Source organism: Saimiri boliviensis, chromosome 2 (assembly GCF_048565385.1).
Source record: "Saimiri boliviensis isolate mSaiBol1 chromosome 2, mSaiBol1.pri, whole genome shotgun sequence".
Taxonomy (NCBI): Eukaryota; Metazoa; Chordata; class Mammalia; order Primates; family Cebidae; genus Saimiri; species Saimiri boliviensis.
In genome coordinates, this window is record NC_133450.1 from 112,692,508 (window position 1) to 112,704,721 (window position 12,214).

The 12,214-nt window shown below is 45.9% G+C and overlaps 1 protein-coding gene across 4 annotated transcripts in view; it reads right to left on the reverse strand.

Annotated features, from left to right (window-relative positions):
- NUSAP1 (nucleolar and spindle associated protein 1) overlaps positions 1-12,214 on the reverse strand; it is a 46,397-nt gene that overhangs the window by 3,383 nt on the left and 30,800 nt on the right. For 2 of the 4 annotated variants that reach the window (XM_039462818.2, XM_039462816.2), the window contains exons 7-9: positions 11,527-11,711; positions 7,076-7,176; positions 3,207-3,323 (exon numbers count right to left, since the gene is read on the reverse strand). In XM_039462818.2, coding sequence (XP_039318752.1) covers positions 3,207-3,323; positions 7,076-7,176; positions 11,527-11,711 — 403 coding nt within the window. Of the gene's footprint in view, positions 1-3,206; positions 3,324-7,075; positions 7,177-11,526; positions 11,715-12,214 lie in introns of all 4 variants that reach the window. The other 2 variants (XM_039462817.2, XM_039462815.2) reach the window with 1 other exon arrangement.

Genomic DNA, 12,214 nt, shown 5'->3' on the forward strand with positions numbered 1-12,214 from the left:
GCATGCGCCTGTGGTCCCAGCTACTTCGGAGGCTGAGGTGGAAGAATCGCTTGAACCCAGGAGGAGGTTACAGTGAGCCCGAGATTGCACCACTGCACTCCAGCCTGGTGACAGAGTAAGACTCTGTCTCAACAACAAAAAAAAGGCTGGGCGTGGTGGCTCACGCCTATAATCCCAGCACTTTGGGAGGCCAAAGTGGGTGGATCACGAGGTCAAGAGATCGAGACCATCCTGGTCAACATGGTGAAACCCCATCTCTACTAGAAATACAAAAATTAGCTGGGCATGGTGGTGAGTGCCTGTAGTCCCAGCTACTCGGGACGCTGAGGCAGGAGAATTGCTTGAACCCAGGAGGCGGGGGTTGTGGTGAGTGGAGATCGTGCCATTGCACTCCAGCCTGGGTAACAAGAGCGAAACTCCATCTCAAAAAAAAAAAAAAAAAAAAAAAAAGTGCTGGGCACAGTGTCTCACACGTGTAATCCTAGCACTTTGGGAGGCCAAGGCAGGAGAACTGCTTCAACTCAGGAGGTGGAGGTTGCAGTGAACCAAGACTGTGCCACCGCACTCCAGCCTGGTGCCTGGCAACACAGCAAGACTTTGTCTCAAAAAAATAAATAAAATAAAAAATAAATAATAAAAAAAGAACCACTGTATTCCAGCCTGGGCAACAGAGTGAAACTCTATCTCAAAAAAAAAAAAAAAAAAAAAAAGAAAAGAAAAGCAGGACATAGACCCAGGTGTAGTAGTATGTATGCCTGTACTCCCAACTACATGGGAGGCTGAACTGGAAAGATCACTTGTGGCCAGGAGTTCAAGGCGGCAGTGTATGCTATGACCATACCTATGGATAACCACTGCACTCCAGCCTGAGACCACATTTCTGGAAGTTTATGTGTCGCTTTTAAAATTGAATTATTATTATTTTTTGAGACGGAGTCTTGCTCTGTCACCAGGCTGAATTGCACTGGCGTGATCTTGGCTCACTGCTACCTCTGCCTCCTAGGTTCAAGTGATTCTCCTGCCTCAGCCTCCCAAGCAGCTGGGACTACAGGCACCTGCCACCACACTCAGCTAATTTTTTCTTCTTCTTCTTCTTTTTTTTTTTAAGAGACAGAGTCTTGCTCTGTCACCCAGGCTGGAGTGCAGTGGCGCCATCTCATCGAACTGCAACCTCTGCCTCCTGGTTCTATTAATTCTCCTGTCTCAGCCTCCTGAGTAGCTGGGATTACAGGCATACGCTACTGCACCCAGCCAATTTTTTGTATTTTAGGAGACGGGATTTTACCGTGTAGCCCAGGCTGGTCTTGAACTCCTAATCTCAGGCAATCCACTCACCTCGGCCTCCCAAAGTGCTATGATTCCAAGTGTAAGCCACCGCACCCAGCCTAGGTAATTTTTGTAGTTTTAGTAGAAACGGGGTTTCACCATGTTAGCCAGGATGGAAGTTAAGGTTTTTTTTTCTTGAGACGGAGTTTTGCTCGTTACCCAGGCTGGAGTGCAATGGCGCGATCTCGGCTCACCGCAACCTCCGCCTCCTGGGTTCAGGCAATTCTCCTGCCTCAGCCTCCTGAGTAGCTGGGATCACAGGCACGCACCACCATGCCCAGCTAATTTTTTGTAGTTTTAGTAGAGACGGGGTTTCACCATGTTGACCGGGATGGTCTCGATCTCTTGACCTCGTGATCCACCCGCCTCGGCCTCCCAAAGTGCTGGGATTACAGGCGTGAGCCACCGCGCCCGGCCGGAAGTTAAGTTTTTTTAAACACTGAAGTCTCACTATTTTGCCCAGGCTATAGTGCAGTCTATCCATAGGTATGGTCATAGCAGCCTTGAACTCCTGGCCACAAGTGATCCTCCCAGTTCAGCCTCCCATGTAGTTTGGAGTACAGACATACACACTGAAATAGGGTTTCACTCTGTTGCACAGGCTGGAATGCAGTGGTACAGTCATGGCTCACTGTAGCCTGAATCTCCCTGGCTCAAGCAATACTCATACCTCAGCCTCCTGAGTAGCTGGGACCATAGGCACATGCCACCATGCCCTAATTAAAAAATTTTTTTTGTATAGACAAGGTCTTGCTAAGTTGTTCAGGCTGGTCTTGAACTCCTGGGCTCAAGCCATCCTTCTGCCTCTGCCTCCCTAAGTGCTGGGATTATAGGCATGAGCCACTGCACCCTGCTGAATCAAGTATTTATTTGTTTAATAGGAGGTCTTTGTTTCTTTCTTTCTTTTTTTTTTTTTTTGAGACGGAGTTTTGCTCTTGATACCCAGGCTAGAGTGCAATGGCGCAATCTCGGCTCACTGCAACCTCCGCCTCCTGGGTTCAAGCAATTCTCCTGCCTCAGCCTCCCGAGTAGCTGAGACTACAGGCGTGCGCCACCATGCCCAGCTAGTTTTTGTAGTTTTAGTAGAGACGGGGTTTCACCTTGTCGACCAGGATGGTCTTGATCTCTTGACCTTGTGATCCACTCACCTCAGCCTCCCAAAGTGCTGGGATTATAGGCGTGAGCCACCATGCCCGGCCCAGGAGGTCTTTTAAATCATGGGTCTATGTGGAAGCAGAGGCAGGGGAAAGAATTCTAGGTAGTCAAGTATGGCTTCCATTGGGTCACTAGACTTTTTGTTGTTGTTTTTTTACAACTTCAGAGGCAGAATAATTATTATTATCATTTTTGAGGCATGGTCTCACTCTGTCACCCAGGCTAGGCTGCAGTAGTGCAAACTTGGCTCACTGCAACCTCCACTTCCCTGGTTCCTTTGCCTCAGCCTCACAGGTAGCTGAGATTACAGGTCCCCACCACTACTCCAGGCGAATTTTCGTATTTTTTTTTTCCAGTAGAGACAGGGTGTCACCATGTTGGCCAGACTGATCTTGAACTCCTGACCTCAAATGATCTACGTGTCCCAAAGTGCTGAGATTACAGGTGTGAGTCACTGTGCCCAGCATAAATTTGTTTAATCTTAAGTTTTTTTTTGGACTTTTTCTTTTTGAGACAGAGTTTCCCTCTTGTTGCCCCAGGCTGGAGTGCAGTGGCGTGGTCTCAGATCACTGCAACCTCTGCCTCCTGGGTTCAAGCGATTCTCCCGTCTCAGCCTCCTAAGTAAATGCCTGGCTTATGTTTGTATTTTTAGTAGGTGTGAGCCCCCGTGCCCCACCAATCTTAACTATTTCACAGGCCCTGTAGCTCAAAATACTCCTAAATACCTTTGTGTGGTTCATAGTTGAGGGGACGAGACAAACTTGCTTTAAGATCAAACACTGGTTTCTTATTCGAGACTGGAATCTGCATTGCCTCAGTTGTCAACTTGAATGGAGTAATAACTAAAAAAAAAAAAAGAAGAAAACCAAGTGCTTAGTTAGAAACAAAGACCTGTTAAAATGTTTGTCAAAGTGTTACTTCTCAATCTTAAAAATACATGTTATTGTCTGAATGTTTGTACCTCTTGCGACCCCAAATTCATGTTGAAATACTAACCCTCAATATGACTGGTGTAAGGAAGTAGGGCCTCTCAGAGGTAAGTAGGTCATGAATGGGATTCAGTGCCTCATAAAGGGACCCCGCAGAATTTTCTCTAGCTCTCTTTGTCATGAGCATACAACAAGAAGTTAGCAGTCTGCTACCTGGAAAAGAGCCCTCGCCAGAATCATGCTAGTGTCCTGATCTGTCTTCATTCAGCTTCCAGAATTATGAGAAATAAATTACTGCTGTTTATAAGATACAGTCTTTGTGCTTTGTTGTATAATAGCAGCCCCAAAGGACTAAGACAATCTACACCAGGCATCCCCAAACTTTTTACACAGGGGGCCAGTTGACTGTTCCTCAGACCATGGGAGGGCTGCCACATACTGTGCTCCTCTCACTGACCACCAATGAAAGAGGTGCCCCTTCCTGAAGTGTGGTGGGGGTCCGGATAAATGGCCTCAAGGGGCGGGCCGTAGTTTGGGGATGCCTGATCTACATGAATACTTTGAAATAGATGAAAGAGTCTGAAGTAAGGGTTAAAATGGAAACAAGGGAAGAAAACAATAACTGAGGAAGGCTAACCATTGAGTTTAGTTTCCTTTGCTAAACAGCTTTGTAAATATTCTGAATATGACATTTCTTAGTATCAGCTGGGAGTTTAGAATTCTGTTCAAAGAAATAACAGTGTGGCCAGGCGCGGTGGCTCACGCCTGCAATCCTAGCACTTTGGGAAGCGGAAGCAGGTGGATCACCTGAGGTCAGAAGTTCAAATCCAGACTGACCAAATGGAGAAACCCCATCTCTACTAAAAATACAAAATTAGCTGGGCGTGGCAGCCCATGCCTGTCATCTCAGCTACTGGGGAGGAAGAGGCAGGACAATCACATGAACCCACGAGGCAGAGGTTACAGTGAACCAAGATCTCGCATTGCACTCCAGGCTAGGCAACAAGAGGGAAACTCCATCTCAAAGAAAAAAAAAAAAGAAAGAAATAATAGTAATTTTTCAGCTTATTTCCCTGACAACAGTTACCCATAAAAATTATATATTGAAAAAGAAAAAAATATATATTGATAGTATCATTAACATTAATAAACATTAAAAAAACCTAATCACATAAAGTTGAAAGGATTCATGGCCTGGTGACTCATACCTGCAATCTCAGCACTTTGGGAGGCTGAGGCAGGAGAATTGTTTGTAGACAGGAATATTATTAATAAAGGCTGTTATCACTTAAGAATATGAATTTGGGCCGGGCGCGGTGGCTCAAGCCTGTAATCCCAGCACTTTGGGAGGCCGAGGCGGGTGGATCACTAGGTCAAGAGATTGAGACCATCCCGGTCAACATAGTGAAACCCCGTCTCTACTAAAAATACAAAAAATTAGCTAGGCATGGTGATGCGTGCCTGTAATCCCAGCTACTCAGGCGGCTGAGGCAGGAGAATTGCCTGAACCCAGGAGGCGGAGGTTGCGGTGAGCCGAGATTGCGCCATTGCACTCCAGCCTGGGTAACAAGAGCGAAACTCCGCCTCAAAAAAAAAAAAAAAAAAAAGAATATGAATTTTTTGGGGACTGGGTGTGGTGGCTAACGCCTGTAATCCCAACATTTCAGGAGGCTGAGGAGGGCGGATCACAAGGTCAGGAGATTGAGACTATCCTGGCCAACACAGTGAAAGCCTGTCTCTACTAAAAATATAAAAATCAGCTGGACGTGGTGGTGCGCACCTGTAGTCTCAGCTATTTGGGAGGCTGAGGCAGGAGAATGACTTGAACCCAGGAAACAGACGTTGCAGTGAGCCGAGGTTGCATCACTGCACTCCAGCCTGGTGACAGAGGGAGACTACATCTCAAAAAAAAAAAACAACAAAGAAAAAGAAAAAAATATAAATTTTTGAACCATGAAGTTAAAAATATCCGAGATGGTGAAGTTTTAGTTTTTTTCAGATGGAGTCTTGCTCTGTCTCCCAGGCTGGATGATATGACCTCGGCTCAGTGTAACCTCTGCCTCCCCGGTTCAAGTGATTCTCAAGCGAGTAGCTGGGATTACAGGTGTGTGCCACCAGGCCTGGCTAATTTTTGTCTTTTTAGTAGAGACGAGGTTTTGCCTTGTTGGCCAGGCTGGTCTCAAACTCCAGACTTCAAGTGACCTCCTGCCTTGGCCTCCCAAAGAGCTGGGATACAGCTGTGAGCCACTGTGCCCTGTCTAAAGACGGTATAGTTTAGTTAGCCTTTTTGCTATAGTTGGCCATCAGCTATCCAGCACGCTTTGTAATCCTTTCTTTTTTTGTTTTTTTTCTTTTTTTTTTGAGACAGGGTCTCACTCTGTTGCCCAGGCTGGCTGGAGTGCAGTGGCACAATCTCGGCTCACCGCAACCCCTGCTTCTTGGTTCAAGTGATTCTCCCACCTCAGCCTCCTGAGTAGCTGGGACTACAGGTACATGCCATCACGCCGGGCTAATTTTTGTATTTTTAGTAGAGATGGAGTTTCACCATGTTTGCCAGGCTAGTCTTGAACTCCTGACCTCAAGTGATCCACCTGCCTCAGCCTCCCAAAGTGCTGGGATTACGCGCAAGAGCCACTGTGTCCAGCCAATCCTTTCTCTTCATAGGGGGAAGCCACTTATAAGTTGTATCCAGGTGATTGCCAAATGTGAAAACTTGCCTCCATCTGTGAACCAGTAATCAGGATCTAAGATCAGCTAGTTAAACAAAAAAAAGCACAAAACCCTGTGTTGAAGGGATCCCACTGTATCAATATCAAGTGTCGGCAGGGAGTAGAATAAGGGGCTGCCATACACTGCCAGTGGAAAGCACGAATTGGTACAATTAATCCAGGGCAGTAAATGTCTGCATATTTTCCAATCCAGCTCTCCTGTTCCTAGGTCTAGGGAAATTCCTGCACAGGAGACATGTTTAAGAGTATTCACAGCAATACCATATATATAATCATGAAAGCTGGAATGACCCACATGTTCATGAATAGTACAATAGATAAATAAACTGACATATATTCATACCATTGAAAAATACAGTGAAAATGAGTTAACATGATTGAATCTTGAAACGTGTGGTTGTGCATGCCCGTAATCCCAGCTACTCTGGAGGCTGAGGCAGGAGAATTGCTTAAACCCAGGAGGCGGAGATTGTAGTGAGCCAAGACTGCACTGCACTCCAGCCTGGGAAACAAAAGCGAAACTCCGTCTAAAAAAAAAAAAAAAAAAGAAAAAGAAAAAAGAAAAAAGAAATCGATGGCCAGGTGCGGTGGCTCACACCTGTAATCCCAGCATTTTGGGAGGCCAAGGCGGGCGAATTACTTGAGGTCAGGAGATCGAGACCATCCTGGCCAACATGGTGAAACCCTGTCTCTATTAAAAAAATATAAAAATTAGCTGCACTTGGTGGCGGGTGCCTGTAATCCCAGCTACTCAAGAGGCTGAGGCAGAAAAGCTTACATCAGGGACTCAGAGGTTGCAGTGAGCCGAGATCACGTCACTGCACTCCAGTCTGATGACAGAGTGAGACTTCATCTTAAAAAAAAAAAAACACCAGATTTTTTTTTAACCAGCAGAATTCCTCTTGGTGGTCTTGTGTGTCCCAAGCATAGCCTCACCTTTTGGGGTATTCCCAGACATGGTCACATGTGCAGACCTTCTGGCTGGAGTCTTGGTCAGTGAACGCTTATGCTCATTATCTTTAGTAGTAGCTGAAAACCTAAAAAGGACAGCAGAATACAAGACATGATTACTGTGGCAAGAGTAACTTGTATCTAGCTTATAAATAAAACTTTACCTAGGAATACAGTAGCAAAGAAAAAATGAAATAAATAAATAAAACCACTTGACCAATAGCAAACAGTGAAAAGGGCCTCGATGAATACTTGTCTTTTTTTTTTCTTACCCAAATCAAAAGGATTTTCCCAGCACAGAATACTTGTCATAGTAATGAACCTCTTTTGCAGAAGAGACATATTCCTAAAAGGCTGATGCTAAAATAAATCACATTTCAACTTCCGTTATTTGTAAAATATGTTCTGGTCTTTTCTGGTCTCTCTGCCTTGGACAATGATGGCCAAATAGAGATGACTAGCATTTATCCCTCAACAAGAAAGGATGAAGGCAACAAATAAACAGCTAAGATTCTTAGAATTTTATTTTATTATATTTTTGAGATGGAGTTTCGCTTGTTACCCAGGCTGGAGTACAGTGGCGCAATCTCGGCTCACCGCAACCTCCACCTCCTGGGTTCAGGCAATTCTTCTGCCTCAGCCTCCCGAGTAGCTGGGATTACAGGCACGTGCCACCATGCCCAGCTAATGTTTTGTAGTTTTAGTAGAGATGGGGTTTCACCATGTTGACCAGGATGGTCTCGATCTCTTGACCTCATGATCCACCCGCCTTGGCCTCCCAAAGTGCTGGGATTACAGGTGTGAGCCACCACACCCGGCGAATTTTTTTTTTTTAATTTATTTTATTTTTTTGTTTTTTTTTTTTTTTTTTTTTTTTTGAGACGGAGTTTCGCTCTTGTTACCCAGGCTGGAGTGCAATGGCGCAATCTCGGCTCACCGCAACCTCCGCCTCCTGGGTTCAGGCAATTCTCCTGCCTCAGCCTCCTGAGTAGCTGAGATTAAAGGCATGCGCCACCATGCCCAGCTAATTTTTTGTATTTTTAGTAGAGACGGGGTTCTACCATGTTGACCAGGATGGTCTCGATCTCTTGACCTCATGATCCACCCGCCTCGGCCTCCCAAAGTGCTGGGATTACAGGCTTCAGCCACCGCGCCCGGCCGAATTTTATTTTTAGAGATAGCTTTAGCTATGTTGCCCAGGCTGGCCTCAAACTTGTGAACTCAAACGATCCTCCTGCCTCAGCCTCCCAAGTAGCTGGGATTACAGGTGGAAGCCACCACAGAAAAAAGCTAAGATTTGACTGGAGTGTCAACAGGAAAGCAATGGAGTGCATCAGAGGAGTGGAGATGTACCTGTGGCAAATGGAGGCCCAGGAGGGCAGCCAGAGGCATCTAGCCTCTGCAGCCCTGTCTCCTCCACTAGAATCAGATCTGCCTGCAGTTAGGAGGGGATTCCTGTTGCGGAGAAACAGTAAACTGAAGATCCCCACCAGCCCCCATTGCTACTGCAGGCACCTACAGTCCTTACTACAGGAGAATACCCATGTTTAATACCCAAGTCTCCCAGTTTGGAGAGCTGCCAGGAATTACTGCACCTGTATTGCCTTGGATTAGGAGCACAAGGTGTGCACTCTAACTGCCATTAGCTTCTGCAGCACAGAACCATCTTGAGACGAGAACCACTTTTGGAATGCACTCTGGTCTGCTGGGGGCCAGTAGCCACTGCACGTCTCCAGCACTAGAGCTCCATATTCATTTGACCAAGCCCACAGGGTCTTGGTAGGGTTGGCTTCAACGTCATGACCCCAGTTGCTTGGAGCCTAAGCAGATGTGCTCAGGGCAAACATGCCCTCGAGCTGGCCAAACTGCCACATGCCCTTTCTGGAGTGGGAGACTCGAATCTCAAGCAGCTGACACACTCAGCTGCCTGTGCCTAGGGCCTGAGAAACAGCCTTGAGATGCCTCAGTCCTGCAGAGAAGCCCCTGATCTGCCCAATGGGCCTGTAATCCTAGTAAGGGCCTGAGAAGCAGCATTTTTTTTTTTTTTTTTTTTGAGAATGAGTCTCCCTTCTGTCACCAGGCTGGAGTGCAGTGGTGCGACCTTGGCTAACTGCAACCTCTCACTCCCTGGTTCAAATTATTCTCCTGCCTTAGACTCCTGAGTAGCTGGGATTACAGGCATGCACCAGCATGCCTGGCTAATTTTTTGTATTTTTAGTAGAGACGAGGTTTCACCATGTTGGCCAGGATGGTCTCAATCTCCTGACCTTGTGATCCACCTACTTCAGCCTCCCCAAATGTTGGGATTACAGGCGTGAGCCACCATGCCTGGTGAGAAGCAGCCTTATAAGCAGCCTCTGGTAGACATACCCCAAGACCAGCCAAGCAGTCATGCAACTGCATACCAGGCCTGAGAAACAGCCCCACAGTCCCAAACCTGGCAAAGCCACCATCACCACCAACTCTCTTAGCTTAGGCTACTGAGCAACTTGCAAATGCCACTAGAATTACAGTTGAAGAAACTACATAGACAATATATGTGCCCACCTAGAACCAAGAAACTACATAGACAGTATATGTGCCCACCCAGAACCAGTGCACTCCGTTTAACTGACACCCCAAGACCTATTCATATGAGTATGTTCTTCCCTGTGAAATCTTCTCTATAAAATCACAAGAGGCGACTTTCCTTTTTTTTTTTTTTTTTTAAAAGATGAGGTTTCACCATATTGGTCAGGATGGTCTTGAACTCCTGACCTCAGGTGATCCACCCACCTCATCCTCCCAAAGTGCTGGGATTACAGGCGTGAGCCACTGCGCCCGGCTAAGAGGTGACTTTCCTAACAGATGTGTAGAAATCAATGGAAGGACACATAAACCATGAAAATGCAGAGAAACAAGTCATATCCAAAGAAAAATGTTAATGCTCCAATAACCCTAATCATAAGAAAATATATGAAATACCAGAATAAGAATTCGAAATAATAATCTTAGGGGAACTCACTGAGATACAAGAGAATACAGACAGACAAGTCAATGAAATCAAGAAAACATGATTTGAATGAGAAATTTCAGAGCTAGAACGCTGGGTGCAATGGCACGTTTGTAACCCTAGCACTTTGGAAAGTCGAGGCGGGAGGGTCACTTAAGCCTAAGAGATCACGACCAGACGGGACAACATAATGAGAACTTGCAAAATTAGCTGGATGTAATGGTTTCAAAGAGCTAGAAGGAGGATACTAAATATTCACCATATGAAGAAATGATAACTGTTTGAGATGATGGATATGCTAATTACCCTGATCTGCTTACCATACAATATATGTATTGAAACATAACTAGGGGCCTGGCTCGGTGGCTCATGCCTGTAATCCCAACACTTAGGGAGGATGAGGCAGGCAGATCATGATCATCCTGGCTAACACAGTGAAACCCTGTCTCTACTAAAAACAAAAATTAGCTGGGCATGGTGGCACGTGCCTATAGTCCCAGCTACTTAGGAAGGGCTACTAAAAATACAAAAATTTGGGCTGGACATGGTGGCTCATGCCTGTAATCCTAGCATTTTGGGAGGCTGAGGCGGGTAGATCTCCTATGGTCAGGAGTTCGAGACTAGCCTGGCCAACAGGGTGAAACCCCATCTCTACTAAAAATACAAAAAATAGCTGGGTGTGGTGGTGCATGCCTGTAATCCCAGCTACTCAGAAGGCTGAGGCAGGAGAATCACTTGAACCCAGGAGGTAGAAGTTGCAGTGAGCCAAGATTGTTCCACTGCACTCCAGAATGGGCGACAAAGTAAGATTCTCTCTCTAAGGCTGGGTGCAGTGGCTCAAACCGGTAATCCCAGCACTTTGGGAGGCCAAGGCAAATGGATCACCTTAGGTAAGGAGTTCGAAAGCAGCCTGACCAATATGGTGAAATCCCGTCTCTACTAAAAATACAAAAATTTGCCAGGTGTGTTGGTATGTGTCTGTAATCCAAGCTACTCGGGAGGCTGAGACAGGAGAATTGCCTGAATCCAGTAGGTGGATGTTGCAGTGAGCCAAGATCATGCCATTGTACTCTAGTTTGGGTGACAGTGAGACTCTCTCAAAAAAAAAAAAATTAGCCAGGCGTGGTGGCATGTGCCTGTGATTCCAGCTATTAGGGAGGCTGAGGCAGGAGAATCACTTGAACCCAGGAGGTGGAGGTTGTAGTGAGCCGAGATTGTGCCACTGTACTCCAGCCTGGGCAACAGAGTGAAACTCTGCCTTAACAAAATGGAAACATCACTGTGTATCCCATAAATATGTACAATTCTTATTTACCAATTAAAAACATTTTAAAAAATATAATCCTTCTAACTTTGCAATCCTCCATGGGTTTAAAAAATATATATATATATAAAATCCATGTGGAATTTTGTCCGTGATTACATTTTCAAGTGATTTCTTTACCTGACACCTGTTTTAGCTGCAGAGATAGCAGAGTGCTTGAGTGACCCCTTCAGACCCAAGGTATTCTGACATGCAGGGCCGTAGGACTGGCATTGAGAGCGTCGGTGGTTGATGGGAGTAGAAGCCACAGAGAGTCTTCCTTGTGGAGGTACTGGAGTCATGACTCCTCCCTTATTGATGGGCTGCTGCTAAAGAGAAAATGCACCATTTTAAAAGCTTGGCCTCTGATTCAGTATTGTCTCCCTAGGCAAAGTTCAGAAGAGTGTTTCCATTTATCCCTGTGTTTACTCCCTCATTTGTAACTCCATTTGGAGTATTTTCCTTCCCTACCACTTCACCTCATCCTATTCTACCCATTTGGCTGGTTCCACAATTACTTGCCACTTATTGCTATGGGGAGTCTGCTGTGAAGAGCAATTTCCAGTTGTGGCTCAGTAATGAGTTAAGAGAAAGCCTTTCCCAGCTGCCATGTACCCAGGCATTCATTTATTTCCTTTCCTTCCCTCTTTCCCTTTTCCCTTCCCTTCCTTCTGTCTTTCCTTCTTTCTTTCTTTCTTCTTTGAGACAGAGAACTGGGCTGACTGCAACCGCCACCTCCCAGGTTCAAGCGATCCTCCTACCTCAGCCTCCTGAGTAGCTGGTATTACAGGCACCTGCTACCATGCCCAGCTAATTTTTGTATTTTTAG